At 37.8% G+C, this 24,448-nt stretch overlaps 1 protein-coding gene across 1 annotated transcript in view; it reads right to left on the bottom strand.

The window, feature by feature from the left end:
- Window positions 1-24,448, bottom strand: part of plpp4 (phospholipid phosphatase 4) — a 131,323-nt gene that overhangs the window by 46,984 nt on the left and 59,891 nt on the right. Inside the window, exons 2-3 of the mRNA XM_051916212.1 lie at window positions 5,752-5,860; window positions 2,136-2,226 (exon numbers count right to left, since the gene is read on the bottom strand). Coding sequence (XP_051772172.1) covers window positions 2,136-2,226; window positions 5,752-5,860 — 200 coding nt within the window. The remainder of the gene's footprint in view (window positions 1-2,135; window positions 2,227-5,751; window positions 5,861-24,448) is intronic.

Raw genomic sequence — 24,448 nt, 5'->3', positions numbered from 1 at the left:
ACCTAAAATCTTTGCAGGAATTGCTCTGAAAATTAAATTGAGAATATAACTAATGCAAATATGCTATTTTAAATACTGTAGTCTATGTCAGAGACGTGACGTGTGTTAGTCTGTGAAAATACCGTGTCAGGCATTTGATCTTGACATTGTTAGAATCTTGTCTTTTTTACATGTCTAACACTGTACATTTAACTTAAAATATTTAATTTTGTACAAGAAAACAGCCCTTGTTAATGAATTATTAGTAGCCTATTGTAGTGTCTCGGGAGATCATAGCTCTGTGGCTATACTGCACTGAAGCGGAGGTTTAAGATATAAACCCAGAATTCAGCGAACGTCAATTAACTTTTGTCTGGTTAATAAATACCTTTAAAAACAATTTTCCTTGGCCATAATGTCAAATCAAATGAAAGAATGAAGGTAATCCCGATAACACAAATTTATTAAAACACAGAAGAACAACAAAGAACAAGAACGCCATTGTATCAACTCTTTAAGTGGAAGGACGCTAGGCCTACTTTTTTTTCTCCTCACGTGCAACCTATTGGAAAGCCCGGATGATGGAATTATAGCTTTTAAATAAAAAACAAATATTTATGTAAAGAGATATATTAAAATAAAAAGTGCTTAAAAGTGCACAACTCTTCTTAAGTGGAAGAAAGCTACTTTTTCCCCTTACGTGCAACCTATTGGAAAGCCCGGATGAGTCATTAGTTGGGAAATAAAATAACGAAATTATAGCTTTTAAGTAGAAAATAGTATTTATGTAAAGAAATATATTAAAATAAAAAGTGCACAACTCTTCTTAAGTGGAAGGAAGCTACTTTTTCCCCCCTTACGTGCAACCTATTGGAAAGCGCGGATGAGTCATTAGTTGGGTTAGTAAAATAAATAAAGTAATAAAGTAAAATAACGAATAATAATTGTATAATAACAAAGCCCCAGCCCCTCCCCCACCCCCGCCCTACGATATCATCGTCCATCGAAATGTTTTACTGTAAACATCGTCAACTGCCAATTTAGGGGACATCGCCCAACCCTACACTGTCAAAAAAATAAGGAATTATTGATGACAGGCCGGTAAAGCAGAGTTGGTACACTATGGGTATACATTAAGTAAGGAATAATCAATGTACAACCAGTCTTTTGCCACAACAGTAACCCCAAGTGATCAGGACGAAGACGCAAAGCAGAGGCTACTTGCCACCTGAGTAAATATAATTAACGTATTATAGGGTGACGGCAAATCACCAAATAAATAATTATGTGTACATGAAATATTGATTTAGCTAAAATTGATTATAATTTTACCTGCATTTTGTCTTAAAGTCACCATGAAATCAAAATTGACAATTTTTTTTTTTTATGGAATATTGCAGTTATTATTATTAATTGACAGATAGATTTATCCATGCACATCATTATTTTTCTTTTTTTAATTCATGTGCCCTTGAAATGTTTAATCAAAATAACTTCCCCTCCCTCTTGTAGCGACATCTTTTCTCTTCTCTGATGACGTGTTTACTGGTGTGAGGGCGGAGCAACGTGTCACTCATGTGAGATCCACCAATAGTAAACCACAAACATCCAATCAATTCCTTGTGGACAAAATCAAGCCCCGCCCTATAATTTTTTCTTGTTCCAGGAGAGGTTTCACTGATATAAGTCACAATAGGGAAAAAAAGACTGTTTCATGCTGACTTTAAAGCATTCCACTAAGAAAAAAAAAAAAATCCATTACAAATGTACAAAAGACAAACACTACAACTTTTTTACAGTAATAATAATGATGAAGTCCAAATTCATTTTCAAAACAATCGATAACTGAGTTGCAAGATGGCACCAGTTACATTTGTACAACACAAGAGAAAGCAAGTCTGCAGTGTGACATGGGAGACGGTTTTAGTTACCTGGATGAGTGGTTGTCTGTTGGATGCCGTAATTGACCAATAAGAATCAAGTATTCCAGAGTGCTATGTAATAATTTTCAATAATTCAGTCAATTATTCTTATCTTATACCATGTTTACCTCAGTAATAATAGTAGAAACATTCATTTTGTACAGATTTTAATGATGTATCATTGTAATCATTGACTTTGTTGACAGTATCTTTTGGCTTGGTTGTGGTACTCACCTAAACAAGCCTCTTTAATTTCTGTCTTGTCTGTCCTCTGTATAATCTTCACCACGAATATCACAGCTAACGGGGTCAGGAATGAAATTGCCTGTCAAGAAAAAAAAAGAACACAATATCCCTTTGCTGCATCCTATTTCACAAAGCTGGCATGATGGGGGGGGGGAAAAAGCAGTTTTTCTATCAAAAAGCATGTGATGGGCCTGACGAAATCAAAGGTTTTTTCTGCCACTTCATTATGTGAACGTCTTCATATCTTGAGGTTCTTTTTACCTTGTGTAAAGCATGTTAAGGCTCCTACACAAAGGCTCTCTACCTCCACACTCTCTGAGGACACCAGATACTGCTTTCTCAACAATAAAATTAAAACAACTCCTCAAAAAGTGTTTTAATTTTCCCTTTCAGTCCTCTGAATTCTGGGGTTTGAACAAAAGTTGCCATGTAGTTTTTTTTAGCCTTTGAGAGACATAATATGTAAATTCCAAAAGATGCTGTTTCATTGACGGGACCATGTTATACTATCCTACAACGAGCAGGGGCCAGTTGCATAAACAGCCACTATGTTAAGACTGTGTCCAAGTACTAGTATGACCAACTAGCAGTTAGTCAAGGGGTAATCCATCCTACTTTTTGATGTCAAATTAGACCAATCTACATTTTTATGTAACTGACTTCTGGCCAGTTGGGTGATACCAGATTAAGGTCAAGATGATTTCTGGAACATGGTAGCAAATTGTACCTGGAACGTGATAGTAAGGTTGTCATTTTTATTTACTAAAAACAAACCATTAGCAATTGCATTATGATTGAGGCCAAATGTCAAGAGCTTTTCTTTATATAGGTGAGGCTTTGAGCAGAGACATCTTTTTGTCATCACTAAATGCTCATACAGTGTACATCCTCCAATTAGCCTCCCACACATAACTGCTCAAACTGTTAGATGTTTTTGTTAAAGTTTCTGGATTTTAATTAAATCTACAGAAGGGTGAAATTGTGCCTGTAAATTTTACATCTCAATCATGGCCCTTTACAATAAGTACTTGAACATCTGTGAATATGGGTCATATAAGTTTAAAAATCTTTAGTCTGACAATTTTTCCCCACTTTTCAACAGAATTTTTGGAGCATTTATTCAAATGATGATTTTTCTTTTTTCTTTTTTGGTAACACTTTACTATAAGATTTTATTAGTTAACATTAGTTACATGAACTAAGAATTAACAATGCTTCTACAGCACTGTAAACCCTAACGCTCAAAATACTTAATTGGTTTGAGTAGGACAAACTTAAATTAAACAAATTAGTTCAGTTAAATGAACTGTTATGAGTATTTAGAACTTTCTTTTTCTTTTGAGTTCACAGCACTGACATATTTCAAGTAAACTGAACTGTTTCATTGTTTTGAGTTGTATGAACTCACTTCTTGTTATTTAGACTAACTTACGTTTAACTGAAACTGGGCTGGGATTTCTATTTCCCAGCATGCTTTGCCCATGGCACTCGAAAGGGAGAGTAAATGCTAAAATTAAGTGTTATATAATGCTTTTTTTTTTGTGCGAGATTAATGGTAAGGGAGATTTAGTAGTGATTAACGTTGTGTTAAGCTAATTTAGAAGAGTTTCTGTTAATGTGGGTTTTGGAGAGTTACCATCATGGTGACAAGTGGCACATGTGGCTTGGTTTGAGAGCAGGTAAGTTACATGTTTGAAGTTGCTGTACTCATTCAGTAGTGCTATACCATGCTATTGTTAACATGTTAGCAAATTAGCAAGTTGGCATTTTCTGAATTAGTTTGTTATAGCTAGCAATATATTTACATTGAGATAATTAAGTTAAATGTATAAATTAGTGTATTCAAATATCTCAAGTTAAGAACAATAAAAATGTATAAGTACAAAATAAAAATCTTACTTAAACTTTGAGTTTCTAAACTTAAAAAATTATCATTCAACATTTTTGAGTTCTGATAACTTATTATGGTTTACATTGAAGTAAATAACTCATTTGATTTGCAAGAATTCAAAATAAAAATGTTAATTAACTTTTATGGTAATTGCTATCAAAATGTATAAGTTAGTTAACTCAGTACTTCAAGTTAGGAGCAATTAACATGCATGAGTACTACAAACTCAAAACTTGATAGTTCTGCTTACTTAAAATTGGGAACATCATAACTCAAATTTGATGTAACTGATTACCTCTGATTTTTTGAGTTAGCCCAACTTATTCAGGTTTATTAAACTTAGTTATGTTAATTTCAACATTTACTAATACATTTAAATCAAGAGTTGTATTTGTTAACATTAGTTAATGAACTGTGAACTAACATGAACAAACAATGAACAGCTGGATTTTTATTAACTAACATTAACAAAGATTAATACATACTGTAACAAATGTATTACTCATTGTTAGTTCATGTTAGCTAATGCATTAATTAATGTTAATAAATGAGACCTCATTGTAGTGTTACCAATTTTTTTATGTCTCCGTATCTTTTTAGCAAAATCCTTTTTTCTTAAATTTTAGACAAATTGAAAAAAACCTGTATTTGTCACTTCTGTTTGTTTGTTTGTTTATGGGCTTCTAATATATCCTTTACTGGAAGTGATCTACAGTATTGAGCCAGTGTCTGAGATTACAGATATTGATATACCTGTATCTTACAATATAGTTTAACTAAAGGCACTACTTTTCTCCAAAATGCCCTTATCTAAACCAAGAAAATATTTAGTTAAAATATTTAGTTAAACAGTTTGGAAAAATGTTGATTGTTTTATTTATTTTATTTGAATAAATAAAGATAATTATGTATTTTAGTTCTCCTGTATGCATCTATGTGTATATGATAGTTGCAGATGACTCGTCTCTAAATGTGTGGTGGAAATATCTGTTGGTGTGGCATCATATAAATGGTTCCTTTTGTATTATTTGTTGTTGTGGAATATGATAATTACTTCCAGCACACCATTAAAATACACCAACACAAGTGGTTAGTGAATAAGACCAGTAAGCAAATACACTTGGAGAGTTCACTCCTGGAAATAATAGCAAGAATTGTGTAATGGCTGTAGAGGGACGCCTACATTGGTTGTTTTTACAAATATGGTTATTGCTTTTTGTAAAAAAATATGTGAGTTCAGGCCACTAAACACTGTTAGAAAAAGGAATTAAAGCCATGCACACCCTCACCAGTGTTCATATTGAACCCATTAAACTATTATGAAATCAGTGTGAAATAATGGAAATGTGCCTAGTGTGTCTCTGAAGCTCCTCGTCAGCAGTAAAATGAAAGCGTCTGGAAACTTAATGAACAATCATGCAAAATGCATCTAAAATTTCCTTAAGAGAATACAACATTTCCGTGTTCCGAATTCAGTGAGTGCGCTCAGTGAGTGAAGCATTCCCAGGATGGATTTCAATGTTAAATGTGTTCAGCCGAGTTAAAGCAATCCAGGCTTATTGGTGTTGGAAATAATGATCAAATTAGCCATAATATTTAATAAAACATGCAAGGAGTTAAGGGTGTGTGAATGATGGATGCTGAAGTTCTGAAGGTGTGGATTCCTCAGATATACACAACTGTCCTTAAAAGTGCTGAATGATGTGCACTTACAAACATGACTCTCTTTGGGATGTGGTCAGATTCCACCAGAGGGTTCTTGTAGAGCCATAGTTCTTCAGGTTGGATAACTCTCTCAAAAGGCTCCAGGAACTCTGTGAACCTAAACAAAAGGCAGAGAGGATGAGACCGTACACCGGGATTCCTCAAATCTGGCACGGAGAAAGCTAATCACTGCCTTCAGTTTTACTATAAAGCTTTACTATAAAATTACATGCAGGTGAGTTTAATCAGGGTATGAGCTAACGCTGCAGGGCAGTGGTCCTCCAGAGCCAGATTTTAGGAAAGCTGCCGTATACATTTCAACATAAAGTGTTCAGTGAGTGGTTTAGGATGGTCGAGTGGGTTTCAATGATCGTCACAGAGGAACAACCAACAGTGAAGGTAAAGTATCCAAGCCTTATTCACCTCATTTTTAACACAAGAGTGGGCGCTGACATTTTTAACTTGGCTTTCGGTGTCAGCCACTTCCAGTTACAGTATTTTAAGTATCTGTACAAAAACAGACCATTATGCTGCTTGATATTGCAATCTGATTTTTGTTATCATATTCTTTTAATATGTGATCATAATCATAAACACACTGGTTTGTAGCAAACAGTTAGCTACACTTTATTTTTATATTTATATACATATAGTGGCTAATAAATTAGAAGTCTCACAATGAAAGCTGAAAAATAAGGTGGATTTTCACAGGGAATGCATAAACTGATCAAATGTATACCTTGAATGCAATGCAAGTTGCTTTGGATAAAAGCATCTGCTGAATGCAGAAATGTACATGTGAAATATTCAAACCGTTATCCACAGAACATCATGTTTTAGACTCACTCTAAATTATAACAACAAACAAGAGAACAGATAAAACATACAAATATGTTGTGTCTTTGTTTGCTCAGTTATTCACTTTATTTACAGTGTTATGCAAACGTTTGGGAACCCCTTGCAGAATCTGTGAATATGTGAAAAATTTTAACAAAATAAGAGAGATTGTACAAAATGCATGATATTTTTTATTTAGTACTGTCCTGAGTAAGATATTTTACATAAAAGATATTTACATATAGTCCACAAGACTAGCTGAATTTATTAAAATGGCCCCGTTCAAAAGTTTGGGAACCCTTGATTCTTAATTCTGTGTGTGGTTACCAGGATGATCCACGACTGTTTGTTTGTTTTGTGATGGTTGTTCATGAGTCTCTTGTTTGTTCTGAGCAGTTAAACTGAGCTCTGTTCTTCAGAAAAATCCTCCAGGTCCTGCAGATTCTTCAGTTTTCAAGGATTTTTTGCATATTTGAACCCTTTACAGCAGTGACTGAATGATTTTGAGATCCGTCTTTTCACACTGAGGACAACTGAGGGACTCAAACACAACTATTAAAAAAGATTCAAACATTCACTGATGCTCCAGAAGGAAACACGATACATTAATAGACGGGGGGTGAAAACTTTTGAACAGGATGCAGATGTCCAAATTTTTCTTTTTTTGTTGAAATATCATTTTTTTCATTGAGTACTGCCCTTCGGAAGCAACAGAAGATACTTACATGTTTCCCTGAAGACAAATTGAGTACAATATACCTTGAACTTCAAATTCAAAAAGTTTTCACCCCCCAGCTCTTAATGCATCATGTTTCCTTCTGAAGCATCAGTGAATGTTTGAACCTTTTTTAAAAGTTGTGTTTGAGTCCCTCAGTTGTCCTCAGTGTGAAAAGATGGATCTCAAAATCATTCAGTCACTGCTGGAAAGGGTTCAAATATGCAAAAAATACTTGAAAACTGAAGAATCTGCAGGACCTGGAGGATGTTTCTGAAGAACAGAGCTCAGTTTAACTGCTCAGAACAAACAAGAGACTCATGAACAACCATCACAAAACAAACAAACAGCCGTAGATCATCCAGGTAACCACACACAGTATTAAGAATCAGTGGTTCACATACTTATGAATGGGGATATTTTAATAAATTGAGCTATTTTTTTTGTCTTGTGGACTATATGTAAATATCTTTTATGTAAAATATCTTACTCAGGACAGTACTAAATAAAAAATATCATGCATTTTGTACAATCTCTCTTATTTTGTTAAAATTTTTCACATTTTCACAGATTCTGCAAGGGGTTCCCAAACTTTCACATAACACTGTAATCTGGAAATTGGTTTTGGTTCTGCAGGCGAAATTCAAGAGAGCATCCTGTGTGAAATGCCCTTAATTCAGACAAAAATAAAACATACACCGATCAGGCAGAACATTATGACCACCTTCCTAATATTGTGTTGGTCAACCCTTTTGCTGCCAAAACAGCCCTGAACCGTCGAGGCATGGACTCCACTAGACCCCTGAAGGTGTGCTGTGGTATCTGGACCAAGATGTTAGCAGCAGATCCTTTAAGTCCTGTAAGTTGTGAGGTGGAGCCTCCATGGATCGGACTTGTTTGTCCAGCACATCCCACAGATGCTCGATTGGTTTGAGATCTGGGGAATTTGGAGGCCAAATCAACACCTCAAACTCATTGTTGTGCTCCTCAAACCATTCCTGAACCATTTTTGCTTTGTGGCAGGGCACATTATCCTGCTGAAAGAGGCCACAGCCACCTGGGAATACCGTTTCCATGAAAGGGTGTACATGGTCTGCAACAATGCTTAGGTAGGTGGTACGTGTCAAAGTAACATCCACATGGATGGCAGGACCCAAGGTTGCCCAAAGCATCACACTGCCTCCGCCGGCTTGCCTTCTTCCCATAGTGCATCCTGGTGCCATGTGTTCCCCAGGTAAGTGATGCACACGCACCCAGCCATCCACGTGATGTAAAAGAAAACGTGATTCATCAGACCAGGCCACCTTCTTCCATTGCTCCGTGGTCCAGTTCTGATGCTCACATGTCCACTGTTGGCTCTTTCGGTGGCATGGGCACCCTGACTGGTCAGCGGCTATGCAGCCCCATATGCAACAAACTGTGATGCACTGTGTATTCTGACACCTTTCTATCAGAACCAGCATTAACTTCTTGAGCAATTTGAGCTACAGTAGCTCATCTGTTGGATCGGACCACACGGGCCAGCCTTCGCTCCCCACGCACATCAATGAGTCTTGGCCGCCCATGACCCTGTCGCCGGTTCACCACTGTTCCTTCTTGGACCACTTCTGATAGATACTGACCACTGCAGACCGGGAACACCCCACAAGAGCTGCAGTTTTGGAGATGCTCTGACCCAGTCGTCTAGCCATCACAATTTGGCCCTTGTCAAACTCTCTCAAATCCTTACACTTGCCAATTTTTCCTGCTTCTAACACATCAACTTTGAGGACAAAATTTTCACTTGCTGCCTAATATATCCACCCACTAACAGGTGTCGTGATGAAGAGATAATCAGTGTTATTCACCTGTCAGTGGTCACAATGTTATGCCTCATTGGTGTATATGACAACAAAATGTTTAGCAATAGTCTGAGCTTATTTTTGGTATTTGTCTTTAAGAACAACATTTTGAAATTATTTCTGCATACTGATAGTCTCGCCCATAATTATTCTGGATTTTGATAATAGTCAAAGCATGTAGGCCACAAATTCACCTCTGAAGAAATTATTATGTAGAGTACCTTTGCAAATATGCTGACTGTGACACTGGGACTTGTTTTAGGTTCAATATATGCCTTCATTTAACCTACTGTTCCAGGATATCTATATATACACACACTGGGCAATAATAGTATGTATTTCTCAGCCTTTAAAGGTTTGTTGCTTTCTAATTCAAGCTAGATAAAAGCACTTCAGTATTTCAAATTGCAATAATTATAAATAACTGATGTGGCAGACAATATGAGGTGAACAGCAATTATTCATCATATCATATGCTGCACAAGAAAAGATGACAGACTGGGCTTTCTTTCCTTAGATTTGTTTTGTTTTAGTTTCAAGAGAGTAAAATGAGAAGCCATAATCCTCTGGGGAGAACAGAAGCACTGAAGAGAGAAATGTTATTCATACGGCATTAACTCAGAATTACTTGTTACTGGAGATTGTGTTTAATTAATCTGTCATGCGGTATGATACTTTACTCAGTCCCGTAGCAACGACCCTTGGGATGAGATTTCAAACTAATGCTTCCAAATTGCCATGTTTACCGGGTATCCTGGCAAACTATTTTTTTTGGGGGGGGGGGTTGCTATGCTGAGCTGTCCTCTCCATCCAAGGGAGTTTTCTGTTTTGGAGGAGTAATCATTGGCAACACTTTCTTCATGAAAATGCAGTGTGAAGACTTTCAAGAGATGCACAGTTAAAACAGGAAAAAGTATGTCATTCTATAGGCTAATGACTTGTCTTGTTAAAAGCTAATTAGAGTCAGGATACAACTAACGTTAAGCAATGAGCCAAGATTGGAGGTGTTTTTCAGAGCCACTCTGCACTATATATATATATATATATATATATATATATGTGTGTATATTAGGGGTGTAATGGTACATGTATTCATCCCGAACCGTCACGGTATGGACGTCACGGTTTAGTGCATGACGAATACAGTCAGTCACAGGTGATCCACACTCCAATCCAGAAGGGAGTGCACACGATACTTCTTTTAATGAAATCTGAGATCTTTCTGTCCTTCCAAAGATCCAACGCAACTACCACTTTCAAGGTCCAGAAAGATAGGAAAGAAATCATTAAAGTACTCCATGTGAGTCCAGTGGCTTAAAAAAGAACATTTACCACTTTATTTACAAAATAATATTATCCAAAGCATGTTCACGCAACAACGTCAGCTCTCACGTGAACACAAAATGCATGCATCATGGTGCTCTCGTGAACACGCGTTGAAGAATAAATATTTACGACACAAGGGTGAGTAAATAATGTCAGAATTTTCATTTTTTGGTGAACTAACCCTTTAATAAGAACCATTGCCTAAACCAAGTACACAAGCACTAGGCACTTTACTATCCCACGAGGCCACGGGAGAGGATTTGTGAATGGAAGCAATGCAACTGACGCCGTAGGTCACATAACGATGACAACATGGCGGATTTTCCAAATTTTATTCATACTACACACATTCATACGATATAGAACATACTTTTTTAAAGGTAGCAGTTTCAAACCAAATGTAGTACCTACAATATGCAATTTCGTACGCAGAATGTGAGTAAAAGACAGAAGACTACGGAACACGCTAACATGTCTATGACACGTAAACCACTGAACAAGAATAGTGTTCATGGGAGAACATCAGGGAGGAAAACATGATATCCAAAAAAATACAGCTGCACATCCAAAGTGTGTAAAAGAGCACCTGCTACTGGCAAAGCCTGAAAAAAAAAAAAAACACACAATGCTAAGTGTGGAGAAAACAGCAGTATGGTGGAAGGGCCGTCATGATTTGTGGCTGCTTTGTGGCCTCAATGCCTGAATAACTTGTTATCATTGACAGAAAAATTCATTTTCAAAATTCAAGTTGATCGGGACACTTTGCAGCAAGAATTTTCTGTCAGAAGCAGTTGGGGGATACAACAAGACTATGACCCAAAGTACAGGAATAAAACAACAATAAAAAATACTTAAATAGAAAAACCACACAAAAAAAAAAAAAACAATTCTGGAGTGGCCCAATGAGAGTCTTGATTGAGACGCTTTGGCACGACTGACAGATTCCAAGAATACTTCTGGACTTAAAAAAGTTTGTGTGTTTGTTTGTTTTAAAGGAATGGTGCCAAACACTTTTGCAGGTCTTCTGTGCAAGTACATAAAATGCTTGGTGGATGTTATTGCAGCCAAAAGTTCAACCAGTTATTATATCCATTATATACTTTTTCCTCCTTGAATATTTACACAATATGGTCAAGAAGGACATGAAAACATATCATTATTTATGCATTATGTGTTCAAGCAGATTGCTGTTTGTGTTTGTCAGTCTACTTTACATTAATAGCAAATATGAACACATTTCCCTGGAGTGAAATGTCTAGGCAGAGTAATATGCAAAGGGTGAACAGCTTAGATACATTTAAAGTGCAGTATATAGAGCCACTTTAAATTCATTTTTAAAATCACATTTTTACTCTGCATCTGTATTGCGTGTGTTTATTGCCTTAAGTTGTGAAGTTTTCTCTGTTCTATCTGATCTACATGCTCTGCACTGTAGCTTCTGCAGACATTCTGGATATTTAAGCACAAAAAATCTGCATCTTATTCACTAAACACCCACAAACCGGCAGCAAATGAAATTTCATTTCAAGAGACGTTTGTGTACATTTTCTTTTTATGTTGGCAGCAGAAATTCATCAAGTGATGCAAAAGAGGTACATGGTGTAATACGGTGCACTTTCAGCATTTTAAAGAACTGGTTTAGGTGTCTGGATTGCAGTGCAGAGCAATGCTGTGCAGTCCAAGTTATGTGTGTCAAATTATGACGTACTCTGCGTCCACGTCCTAGACCTCACAAGCAATTTACAAGATCAAGAATTGCTGGCATTTTGGCATTTGCATAATTCAGTTTGTGAATCATGCACTAAAATATTGCAGATGTTGATTGAAAGATATTATTAAATATATATATATACATATATAGAGAGAGAGAGAGAGAGAGATTTTCAACTCCAAAATAAGTAATGTAATGAAAAAAAAATACACTTAAAATAGTTATGTAAAAAATAATCCAACAGTTTCTGATCTCTTCACGTTTGTATCTAGACTACAACAGCCTGAATATTGTACTTCCAGTGACTGTCACCAGAAAAAAATATGGGTCTTTTGCGCATAGGGCTCATAACTCTTTATCCAAGAAAATGTTGTGGTATGTTTCTTGGGCTTTTCAAAATGTGTTTACCTTGGGTATTGTCTTATTAAAGATACTTTTGGGAGGTTATCCCTCATTGCAGTACCAAAGTTATACAGTGTGGAACTATGCAGTGATGTGTTGTTCACCATGATTTTTTTAAGCAAGTAAGACATGTCCCTGGATCAACATATTTTGTTGATCCTGGACCAACATTCCTGTCTGAAAATTTAGTCCTAACCCTATCCCTACTCCTAAACCTAACCCTACCCATAACTTATCCCTAAAATCAGAGGGAAAAGATGAATAACAGGTGAATAACACTGATGTAGAAGCACCTAACCCTGGTTGTAAGCCTAAACTTGACAAAACTGTAAACTTGTCCCTCAAATCTGATTGTTTTTTTGTTTGTTTGTTTTTTTGTGTAATGTTGTTTCAGGATCAACAAAGATGTTGATCCAGGAACATGTTGTGCTTGGTGAAATCGCATTCACCGTTAGAATATATAATGGCCAATTATTTAGCAACAAATGACCAATTATAAAGGAAACAGCGCTTGCCTCATTAAATATTCACATCCTTTTACAGTCACAGAAATGTTATGCCCTGTGTTTCTTTCAGTTTGTTGGGAAAATCTGTGGCAGAGAACATGTTTGTGGCAAGCAGGATTAGGCCGAGAGCTGAGAGGATGGGGCGAGGCCAGTGGTGTGATTAATGATCACCTTCCCTTATCTACTAACCTTGTTACATTGGTGCCGAAACCTGGGAGGAAGAAGGAATGCGCTGTCAAAGAGCCCTCGTGGGGAATTTGCGGTGCCATCGGGCATGGCTGAGCAGAGTCTGCCGCCATGGACGCTCGAGGCGGTTGGTTGGAGTGAGTTGCAGGGGGGAAATATGAACTCGCTGCTGGCTGCCTGGGTTGTGGAGGGGCGGCTGCCATCCGTGAGGGAGCGGAGGAGTCGCCCCCGTTTGTTGAGGCCGGAGCCTGTTTCTGTTCGCCATGATGGGGAGGAGCAGGGAACGGGGGACTCCTGCTGGTTGCCCGAACCCGGAGGAGCCATCACCATCCATCAGGTGGCAGAGGAGTGTCAAGCCATACACCGAGCGCCGCCACTAGGCATTGCAGAGGAGTTCAACCAGCTGGTGGAGGACCGGATGGCAGTGCGTTTTGGGAACGGACCAAGATTTTTTTTTTCCCCCTCTCTCCTCTCACTTCTGTCTACTTTTTTCTAGCCTCATCTGTCCTTACCCCTAGGTGCTGCGGCTGCCATGACGAGTCCCCCCGGAGGGTGGAATGGGGGAGTAGAGCGCAGTCTCGGGAGTAACCCCCGGCCTGCGATGGGGGTATGTGGCAAGCAGGACGAGAGCTGTGAGAATGGGGCGCCACCTGTATGCCGCACCGGTCTCGAGTTTCTCACGGAGGAGCTCCAGGAGCATAAAAGGAGGAGCTACAAAAGTGAAGGATGAGAGAGGATCAGGCCTGGACTATTTTATGTTATGTTTTGTTTATGTGTGTGCAGCCAGGCACGTGCACAGGTAGGACTCAACTACAGGGCTGCCCTTTTTGCCCTTACACTCCGAAGTGGCCGTTTTTTTTGGTGGTGGTGATGTTTTTTGGTGGTGTAAGCACAATAAACCTCACAAGAATCGAAAGCATGGAGTGCACATGAATCGATCGTCTCTTCCACTTTACTAGTTACAACACGAAATAACATTAATGAACACCAACTGGTATGTTGAAAGATACAGTAAAGTATACTGAAATCCATATCATGTCACATGTAATCGCTCAATCAGTGTTTCAACCACGGAAAGATGTCAATAAAACAGCTTGTAAACAATTTCATATAACATGACATTTACCTTAGAAAAGCTGTTCAATGCCCAAAAACTTGTTAGTCAGCTAGAAAAATGAACTTAGAGAGCAGCATTTTGCTAAATATATGCACTATATTAAATATTCATTCTATTTTTACTTAACCCTTTCTTCAATACTTTTTAATGTTTGAATAAATCTGTTTTATGACAGCCACCAATTAAATGTTTACAATAAAAAACATGTAGAAACATAATTATGTCATTAAAAATGTATTAGTATAACGTTAATTAATTTTATTCTTTAATATTATAATTATGTACCAACTGGGGTTAAATATAGTTTACAGCATTAGTTGAGAGATTTTTTTTCTTTGAGGAAATTTGCCATGTACTGTACCTGATAGGCCCCAAATTAATCATTATTAAATCGAAGTAAATCGAATCCAACTGTGAAATTTGTCAGGGCCCAGCCTATAGTGTCAATAAATGTTTATTTTTTATTTTATTTTATTTATTTATTTATTTATTTATTTTGAAGCAAACGTTGTCTTTTACCATTATTTTGTTGTCACAGTGCACCAGAATGCTTCATTTACACGTTAAAATCATAAACATTTTCTGCTGGGCGACGATGCCCCCAGACCCCTCAACAACAATTTTCATTTGTAAACATGTCGCCTTTTTCGCCTCTTGAGAGTTTGCAGGTCTGGGACAAAATGCACATTTGCATGTAAACATACACCAATCAGGCATAACATTATGACCACCTTCCTAATATTGTATTGGTCCCTCTTTTGCTGCCAAAACAGCCCTGACCCGTCGAGGCATGGACTCCACTAGACCCCTGAAGGAGTGCTGTGGTATCTGGACCAAGATGTTAGCAGCAGATCCTTTAAGTCCTGTAAGTTGCGAGGTGGAGCCTCCATGGATCGGATTTGTTTGTTCAGCACATCCCACAGATGCTCGATTGGATGGAGATCTGGGGAATTTGGAGGCCAAGTCAACACCTCAAACTCGTTGTTGTGCTCCTCAAACCATTCCTGAACCATTTTTGCTTTGTGGCAGGGCGCATTATCCTGCTGAAAGAGGCCACAGCCACCAGGGAATACTGTTTCCATGAAAGGTTGTACATGGTCAACAATGCTTAGGTAGGTGGTACGTGTCGAAGTAACATCCACATGGATGGCAGGACCCAAGGTTTCCCAGCAGAACATTGCCCAAAGCATTACACTGCCTCTGCCGGCTTGCCTTCTTCCCATAGTGCATCCTGGTGCCACGTGTTCCTCAGGTAAGTGACGCACACGTGCCCGGCCATCCACGTGATGTAAAAGAAAACATGATTCATCAGACCAGGCCACCTTCTTCCATTGCTCCGTGGTCCTGCCTTCGTTCCCCACGTGCATCAATGAGCCTTGGCCGCCCATGACCCTGTCGCCGATTCACCACTGTTCCTTCCTTGGAGCACTTTTGATAGATACTGACCACTGCAGACTGGGAACACCCCACAAGAGCTGCAGTTTTGGAGATGCTCTGATCCAGTCGTCTAGCCATCACAATTTGGTCCTTGTCAAACTCGCTCAAATCCTTACGCTTGCCCATTTTTCCTGCTTCTAACTCATCAACTTTGAGGACAAAATGTTCACTTGCTGCCTAATATATCCCACCGACTAACAGGTGCCGTGATGAAGAGAGAATCAGTGTTATTCACCTGTCAGTGCTCATAATGTTATGTCTGATCGGTGTGACCTCGGTGTGACCCTAACCCTAACCCTTTTTCATTTTCAGCACGTCCAACAAAAGGTCTGTGCGCTGCGCCGTCTGTGAGGGGCTGCCGCTTTTACTTTCATTTTGTTTGTTTATTATGATTATTAAAGTTACGTTAAATGTTCGCCAGTTCCCGCCTCCTTCTTTCCCGAACAACATACCTCGTTACAATGATAAATGAAGAATATACTATATTTATCCAATTTATTGCTATATGGTCCAGAAAGTCTGTTTCGGACAAGCTGGATGACAAATACATTCATCTAAGTGTGACTGATGCACAAGAGCGAGACAAGCCCATTATTTAAAAAAGGTGCATGAATGTGAAACTTATAAACCTGAATACCCAGTATCATGGTCTAAATGTCAAGCTACATCCATGAGTAAAGGTGCTATAAATGATTTTTATGCAATTGTATGCAGAAAATTATTCTACTCCCTTAAAATATCACTGAAATAACTGTCTTGAGATCTCTGTGACAGCCCTAGTCTCTGTACATCGTAAAGTGTCCATGGGCTGCTGTCAGATTGTTTGTTCAGGCAAACAGAATGCTTTTGGTGCCTTTTTTTATGTCAGTCATTTTGCATGTTCACAGAGTGCACTCCATATTTGCGAAGCCGTATTATAAGAGCATGATAAATGAACTTGAGTTTGGACCGTGTGAAATGGGATGTGTTTAATGCATACACGCTTTGAGGGTACGTCTCAAACAATGAATGCAAACGAGCATGCTGCTTTCTCTCTATAACCATCTTGCTGGTGCGCATGTAAAGATACTGATTGTTGCTCCGTGACATTTTTAAATATTGAACATTTTTGAACAGCCGAGTTGTCAACCTCTGGCTTAACCAATGGCGTGGGTTTGGAGAGGGACAATCTGTTTGTCTGAGCAAAGGTACAGTCAATGGGGGCAGAGAAGAAGGGGTCATGGGTGTTTGGGAAACCTGTCATTCATTTTGCAAATCTGTTTGGTACCTAAAGTGGCACAGAAATGACACATTTCCCCTATAAATACTGGTATTGACATGAGGAAAAACAATGTTGTTTTTTCTCCACAGCATGCAGTATCTTGGACTGGCTACAGGATATTGTTTTTTATACAATTATTCTGTTTGACTGCTTTTGAGCACTCGTGCATCTAAATATAGCTTTTCTGTAATAATAACTGCCAATATTCAGCCCTGTGTTCCACTGAGCAGTGAGACAGACAGAAGGATGTGTAGGAGGGTGGGAATCCCTCTCTCCCCGTCTCTCGCTGTCTTGCTCTATCGCGCGTCTCTCATTGGTTTTCTGACATGCTTCCACTGCCACGGAGGCTGATATACTGCCAGGACGCTCAGCAGATCACATAAAACATGTCTGTTGAGTGGGGGCCGCTTGAATACACACAAACAAACACAAATCAGTATAAGAACTGTTGGGTTCATGCTTTGAATAGCAGAAGTCCTACAAGGTGTTCAGACTGTGTCTCAACAGCCTGCCATGCCAAAACACAAACCACCTGAGGAGCAAACAGACCTCAAACAGCTGACACTCAGCAAGGTGAAAAACATCAAAAGAAAAAATGGTTACACTTTCTTTTAAGGTGTCTTTGTTACAGTGTAGTTATACAGTACTAAGTAATTTAATTAACAACATGTACAGTACCGGTCAAAAGTATTTTTAATGTTTTTGAAAGAAGTCTCTTATGCTCATCAAGCATAAAAAAAAAAACAGCATATTGTGCATATTGTGAAATATTATTACAATTTAAAATGGTTTTCTATTTTAATATACTTTAAAATATATTTTTTCCCTGTGATGCAAAGCTGAATTTTCAGCATCATTACTCCAGTCTTCAGTGTCACATGATCCTTAAGAAATAATTCTAATATGCTGATTTGATACTCAGTTATTATCAATGTTGGAAACAGTTGTGCTGTTATATATATATCAGGGGTGTTTCCTCCGAGGAGGCAAGGGAGGCAGTGCCTCCTTAAAAAAACTGGATGAGAAAATAATCGATATTACAAAAATAAAACAACGCAAATGTTACAAAATTTGACATTTAAAACGTGTAAAAGTCACCCATTTTTCTAAAGAAACACTGTCAAACAGCGACACCCGCAGGTGAAGTTACAGCGGGGAGTCCGCGTCTCTCTGCCTCCCTTCAGCTCATAGAAACAAAGCCCCCTTAGAGCCCCCTAAGCATGCGGTGGGTTTAGTGGGGGGTAATTGAGAATGAATGGGGGAAAGTCACGTGAGAGGAGGCAATGTCTCCATCACGCTATGATTGGATTTAATCGGTCATGATTGGACATGATTGGTTCGTGCGATAAATCCCACCTCTTGTTTTCGTGTGCGTTCTTGTCGAATCGGCCTGAATGAAGACATCTGCTGTGTTCGAAATCGCCCCCTATACCCTCATTCACGATTCCCTACATTACTCCACTAATATAGTCCACTTGAAGGAGTGAATGAAACGAGTGAGTGAATTCGGACACTGAGTGCATCGGAAGGGCTGCCGATCTCGCATAGTTTTTGCTGCTGTTTAATAATCATTTAAAATGTAGCAAACTGGCAGCTCCAGTAGTAATGAATATTTATGTTAAACTCTGCCATGAAAACTAGCATGTTCAAACCTTAATTAAACGATTTAATGATCAATTAAAAAGTAATTTATACCTGTATGATAATGCTGGACCAGCGCGGTTTGGAAAATGAATGGATGATTGATTCAGCTGTGGGCGCCATCTACTGGCGAGACGCGGGAATTCATTCAGCGCGCGACTCTCACAGTGCATTATGGGTATTCTCTAGCCGTTGAGCGTGCATCGGTTGTACACTCGTTATTGCGGTGCATTGTGGGATTGAATGAGTGCACTCAACATCGTCCACTATGGTTTCGGACACCACTACAAATGGCTGTCCCCTCAAATAGTGCCCTATTTAAGGGTATAGGGGGCGATTTCGGACACAGCCAGTGATGGCGTTAATGGAAGACTAAATAAAAAGTAAGTTAACAGCTGTCACTTAGATATCACAACTTTATTTCATGTCAAAATCAAACTCGAAATGGCCTGAAAACATGATGACTGCGGGGGTTTTTAGTGAGCAATCAGCGTGGTGAAATTAAAGATACATCTTCGTGTCTGTGAGTGAGTGACCAGTGTGTACAAGCTTGATGACTGCTGAAAATAAATTGACAAAAAGAAAAGCTGAATATTAGTTTATAAATAATATATTGTTTAAATTGTTACTGCCTTTAGTTAGCCTATTATTTTGGAGTAAATGTAAAAATGAGTAAAAACACTAACTTTATGAAATTTATACTTGGTTTTAATAAATAGAACATTACATAGTGTAAAAATACAAAATAGAATTGTATTTGGTCTCTCTTTTTTTGTAATGCTAACTTATCCAGGAAAATAATACGTTGCCTCCTCATTTTAAAACACCACTGATATATATATATATATATATATATATATATATACACAGTGCCCTCCATAAGTATTAGAACAGTAAAGACAAAATTGTGGTGTCAAGACATCTATAAATATGGTTAAAAGATTAATATGAGGCAGAAGTACAGAATGTCACATTTTATTATTGGCTGTTTCAACACAAAATGTTTTACCAGCTAAGAAGTACAGCACTTTTAGAGTTTCACCCCTCTGCCTAATGTGAGCATAAGTATTAGGATGGTTTAACTTAAAGCAAATGTAAACGTGTAAAAGCTAATATTTAATTGTAAATCCCTTGCAAGCAATCACAGGATCGAGTCTGTGACCCATAGACATCACCAGACTCTTGGTTTCACACTTTGAAACTCTTTTTCAGGCCTTTAATGCAGCCATTTTCAATGGTTGCTTGTTTTGGGGAGTTTCTGCCTTTAGTCTCCTCTTCAGCTGGTGAAATGCTTGTAATAGTTCCTCATGTTCCCGAGAAATGATTTCACGAATTGGATGTCATCACATCACCTGATCGAGGTACTGAGGGCACAGTGTCATTTACTGGTCAAGAGATACTGTCAGAACCAAAGTTCCATCATTGTTTCCCTGACATTCCATCTTTAGTGTGGCAGACTGCGGTCAATGGAGCGAGTGACGAAACGGCGCTGGCGGACGCAGGAGACGGCATTGACACACGGATTAGGAGATGTGACTCAGCGGGATAAGCAACAGCTGTACCGTGGATGTAACTATCATGGGTGAAAGTACAGATGGTGATAATGATGATATGTCTTGGCAGGATGTAACTAGAAAGAGAAAAAATAGAAGTAATAGTTCTGAAATTTTAACTCTAGGATTGGAGATGGGTGACATGAACAAAACAACTATGGCTGCAGAGACAAGTGTGAGGAAGAGGACGAACAAACGGAAAGGAAAGTGATGATAACTTCCAAAAAAGAAGGGGCGCACTTTCACCCACTAAAGCTGACGAAAGCTACTGAAAAAGAAATGGGCAAAATCAAATTTGCTAAATATTTAAGCTACTGATTTTTTGGTAAAGGTAAACTGCAAAGAGATAAATTCCTCTGGGCTGAAACATTAAACTGAGAGAGAATTAATGTGCATATCCTTGGAAATGCAGCTAAGCTTAATGGTGTTATTTATGATGTAACTTTAAAAAAAGACAATGGATGAGATAATTTCCAGAAGTGAAAGGAAAAAATCTGATGAAAGCTACAAGATTATAAATGCAAAGAAAGGGGGTGAAAAGTGATAGCCTGTCAGTACTCCTGGAGTTTGAAAAGACTATGTCTAAGAAAATGGCTACTTGAGTTATGATGTTAGGGAATATATCCCAGCCCCAATGTGATGTTTTTAAGGGCAAAACGCACAAGATATAGTATCATCAATGCCCTGTAGATGGCGATATTGCTTCTTTTGTAGCAGAAATAAACTGCTGCAGAAAAAGTTGGGTGCCATGCAAAATGTAATGTGTAATTGCATTACTCATTACAAATGTATTGGAGTTAAGAGTACACACTAATTCAAAAATGAAGTAGAGTAAAAGTTGCTTATATTTTTGATACTCAGTTAAAGTACAAATTAGCCAAAAAGATACTTAAGTATAGGCTACACTAATTACATTTACTCAGATAGGCCTACTTTACACCACTGACTTTAGAATACTGTTCCAAATAATTAGTAATTCCTTTAGAAGGATATAGTAAAACCTGAGTTAGTACTAGTGGGTTACCATGATGTTCACTTTAGAATACTGTTCCAAATGGCCAGTAATTGACCGTTTGCAAAGTTAGTTACTATTGCTATGCCACTCTCATGCCACACATCATTTTCTCACGCAGCAAAGAGGACACTGACATCGCATCGACCGACAAGACAGGCAGGTTACTTTTGATATGAAACAGTCTCAAATTTTGTAATTTTTAAAGAAATTTAAACAATAAGTACCGTTTTGTGGCTCTTCAATGTGTTGTGACAGATCACTGTAGCACCTCTGTTCAAGCAGCTCGTGACTTCCTAATAGCTCATTTATAGCATCAAATAAACATGAATGAACATCAGAAGGAATGTTGTTTCAACCGCGGAAAGACGTCAATACACACCATTTTGCAAATTCAAGTCCACCGATGTTAATCTAGCTACTAACTCCCCTGATTGCTTTGTCGGACATAACGGCGGATATGGCATTATGATTGGTTAGATCGGCTGTCAATCAAACTCCTGGCGAAGGGTCAATTCCTTTAGAATGATGTAGTAACACTTGAGTCATTACTGTCCAAAACCTTACAAAAACCTCACAAGCTTAAAATAACTGCAGTCATTACTAAGGAGTTATCATGCATTTCACTTTAGAAAACTGATCCAAATAATTAGTAATTAGGATTTGGTAATACTTCAGCAATTAGCAGGTTACTGTGATCTTTATTTTAGAATCAGTTATACATTGTGCATTACTCTCCTTAATTATGTACCTGTATATAGTAGTTCTTAGTATCTGGGAGGTATGAAAAAAATACTTACTGATTAGCTAATAGTGAACTACCTGAGCACTATTACTTATTATTTATATTTTATATATTTATTTACTTATTTGTTAAAGGGGTCATGAATTGAGAAATCAACTTTTCCTTGAGCTTTTGATATATAAGAGGTCATCATATTATAAGAATATCCTGTAAGTTTCAGAACTGAAAACTTCCTTGTTAGTCCAATAAAAGCTTTTATTGACACCAGGCCCAGTGAATGAAAAAATTACTTCAATATTAGCCCCGACCACTGGTGTGTTAGTGAGATGACGAGGAGAGAAGAGCGATACAGGACTAAAATAACATTACGTTTCAAAGGATCCTAATGTTAGGAATATGGTTAATTATTTTCAACAATGTGAATGTCTCAGCTGAGCTTTGTTTATTTGTATTCTGTATATTTCACTGTGGATTCTTTGGTAAATCAATCGCATTTCGGCGCAGGCTTTGCAAACAGACTTTTATGATATGGACTCAACAGTAATGCAACAACATGTGTGTAACTGAGTTAATTCTAATGCCTGATCTGATATTAATGATTCATGTACAGTCAGATGTTCTTTGTCTATGTGTCAGTAAATCAAACTAGTGACTAAATGGTCAACTTCACATTGTTTCTCTTAGTAGGATGAAAATAATCTGTTATTCAAACGGTGAATAATTAAAGAAAGCGATCAAAGAACGCTCCCTTTACAATCACTGGAGCTGTCAATCAAACAGCGCAAGTTTATCAATGACTGAGTTCTGGACACACGCCAAAACTCCCATTATATTCAACAAATTTCTTAGTTACATCGCGTTTGCACTGTTAGTTATGATGAAAGCATTCATTAGTGTGCAGAAATTGAGTTGCAATGACAAGATCACTGCTTTCATGAGCTCAACAACATGTCTGTGATCGGCTACAATCTTCATCACTGCAACCTTTCACAATCAAAATATAACGCCATAGATCTAAATGTAATGCAGCACTTTTACAATTAGTTAACCTTGAGAGCTGTAATAGTAAAAACATACTAAAAGAGAGAGTAATACTTGGCTATTTCAAATGGAAAGATGTCAGCCAATCACAGCAGTGGGCGTTTCCACTGAAGTCTCACAGCAGACACGCCCCTTAAAACAGAGCGTTCAAATCAGAGGGATGAAATCAGGGTAGGGAAAATGCCTTTTATTTCTAAATTATGACAATTTTTGATGTAAAAAGCATACTAACATTATAAGTGCACCCCAGGAAACATTATAAAACAATGCAGTTCTTGACCCCTTTAATCAGAGTTTGTTGTTAGCGAATAGCAGTTCCTAGAATGTTAATATTGCCTTACTTATCTGTTCCTGTGTAGTTATTCATTAATGACGGAACAGTATTCTAAAGTGTTACCCATAAAAGTAATAAATTTTTTTAATCCTTGTAAGAAGCTATCAATGTAGATATTTCAAGGTATTTTAGAAAGTGTTGATAGAGGAGAAATATGGTGTGGCTTTAACTGCCCATAATGATCTATGGGTAAGCGATCACATAGATATAAACGGAGAAGTAGTTGAAGAACTAATGGATGAGAGATCACTTGTCTGTCTTAATGATGGAAGTGGCACCAGAGTGGATGTTACAAGAAACTCAGTTTCATGTATAGACCTTACTTTGCTCTCAGGAAATCTGAGTAATTTATGTGAATGGAAAGTAATAAATGACGCAGGGAGTGACCCTTATACGATTTTATGTACTATAAATTTTGAATTAAATGTGCAGGAAGAATATATAATAGACAAATGGTGTTTTCATTAAGCTGAATGGGAAAAATTTAGACAATACTGTGTAAAGAGTCCATTGAAACAATATCGATGGAGGGTGATGTAGACAGCTGCGCAGAAGCAGATGCACATGATTATTAGTGCTGCATCAGCATGCATTCCTAGAAGCACAATGAATGGAAAAGGGAAAATGGTTCCATGCCGGAACGATGAATGTAGAAATGCTATAAAAGAAAAAAATAGACCTTTTAGAATTTTGAGGAAGCAATTGAGTCAAGAGAATTTGATTGACTATCACAGAAAGAGAGCTATGGCACGGAAAATAATTAAGTTATCCAAGAGGAATGCATGGAGACAATTCTGCTCCTCTATTGGTAGAGAAATAGTTTTTGATGACGTTTGGTCAACGATTAAAATATGAGCGGGGAAAGAAAATATGCTAAAATCCCAGTGTTCGTTGATGAAGAATATTTAGCAATTACTAATAAGCAGATCTTTTGCGCAAGAAGTTTGCAAGCATGAATAATTGAAGTCACATAGATGAAATACACAAACAATAGAAAGAGGACATAAGGAAATTTCCAGACATTAAAGAAAAAACATAGTA

This window comes from Ctenopharyngodon idella, chromosome 13 (assembly GCF_019924925.1).
Source record: "Ctenopharyngodon idella isolate HZGC_01 chromosome 13, HZGC01, whole genome shotgun sequence".
NCBI lineage: Eukaryota > Metazoa > Chordata > Actinopteri > Cypriniformes > Xenocyprididae > Ctenopharyngodon > Ctenopharyngodon idella.
Note: the sequence above shows the minus strand (reverse complement) of the source record. Positions and strands in the feature narration are given on the sequence as shown.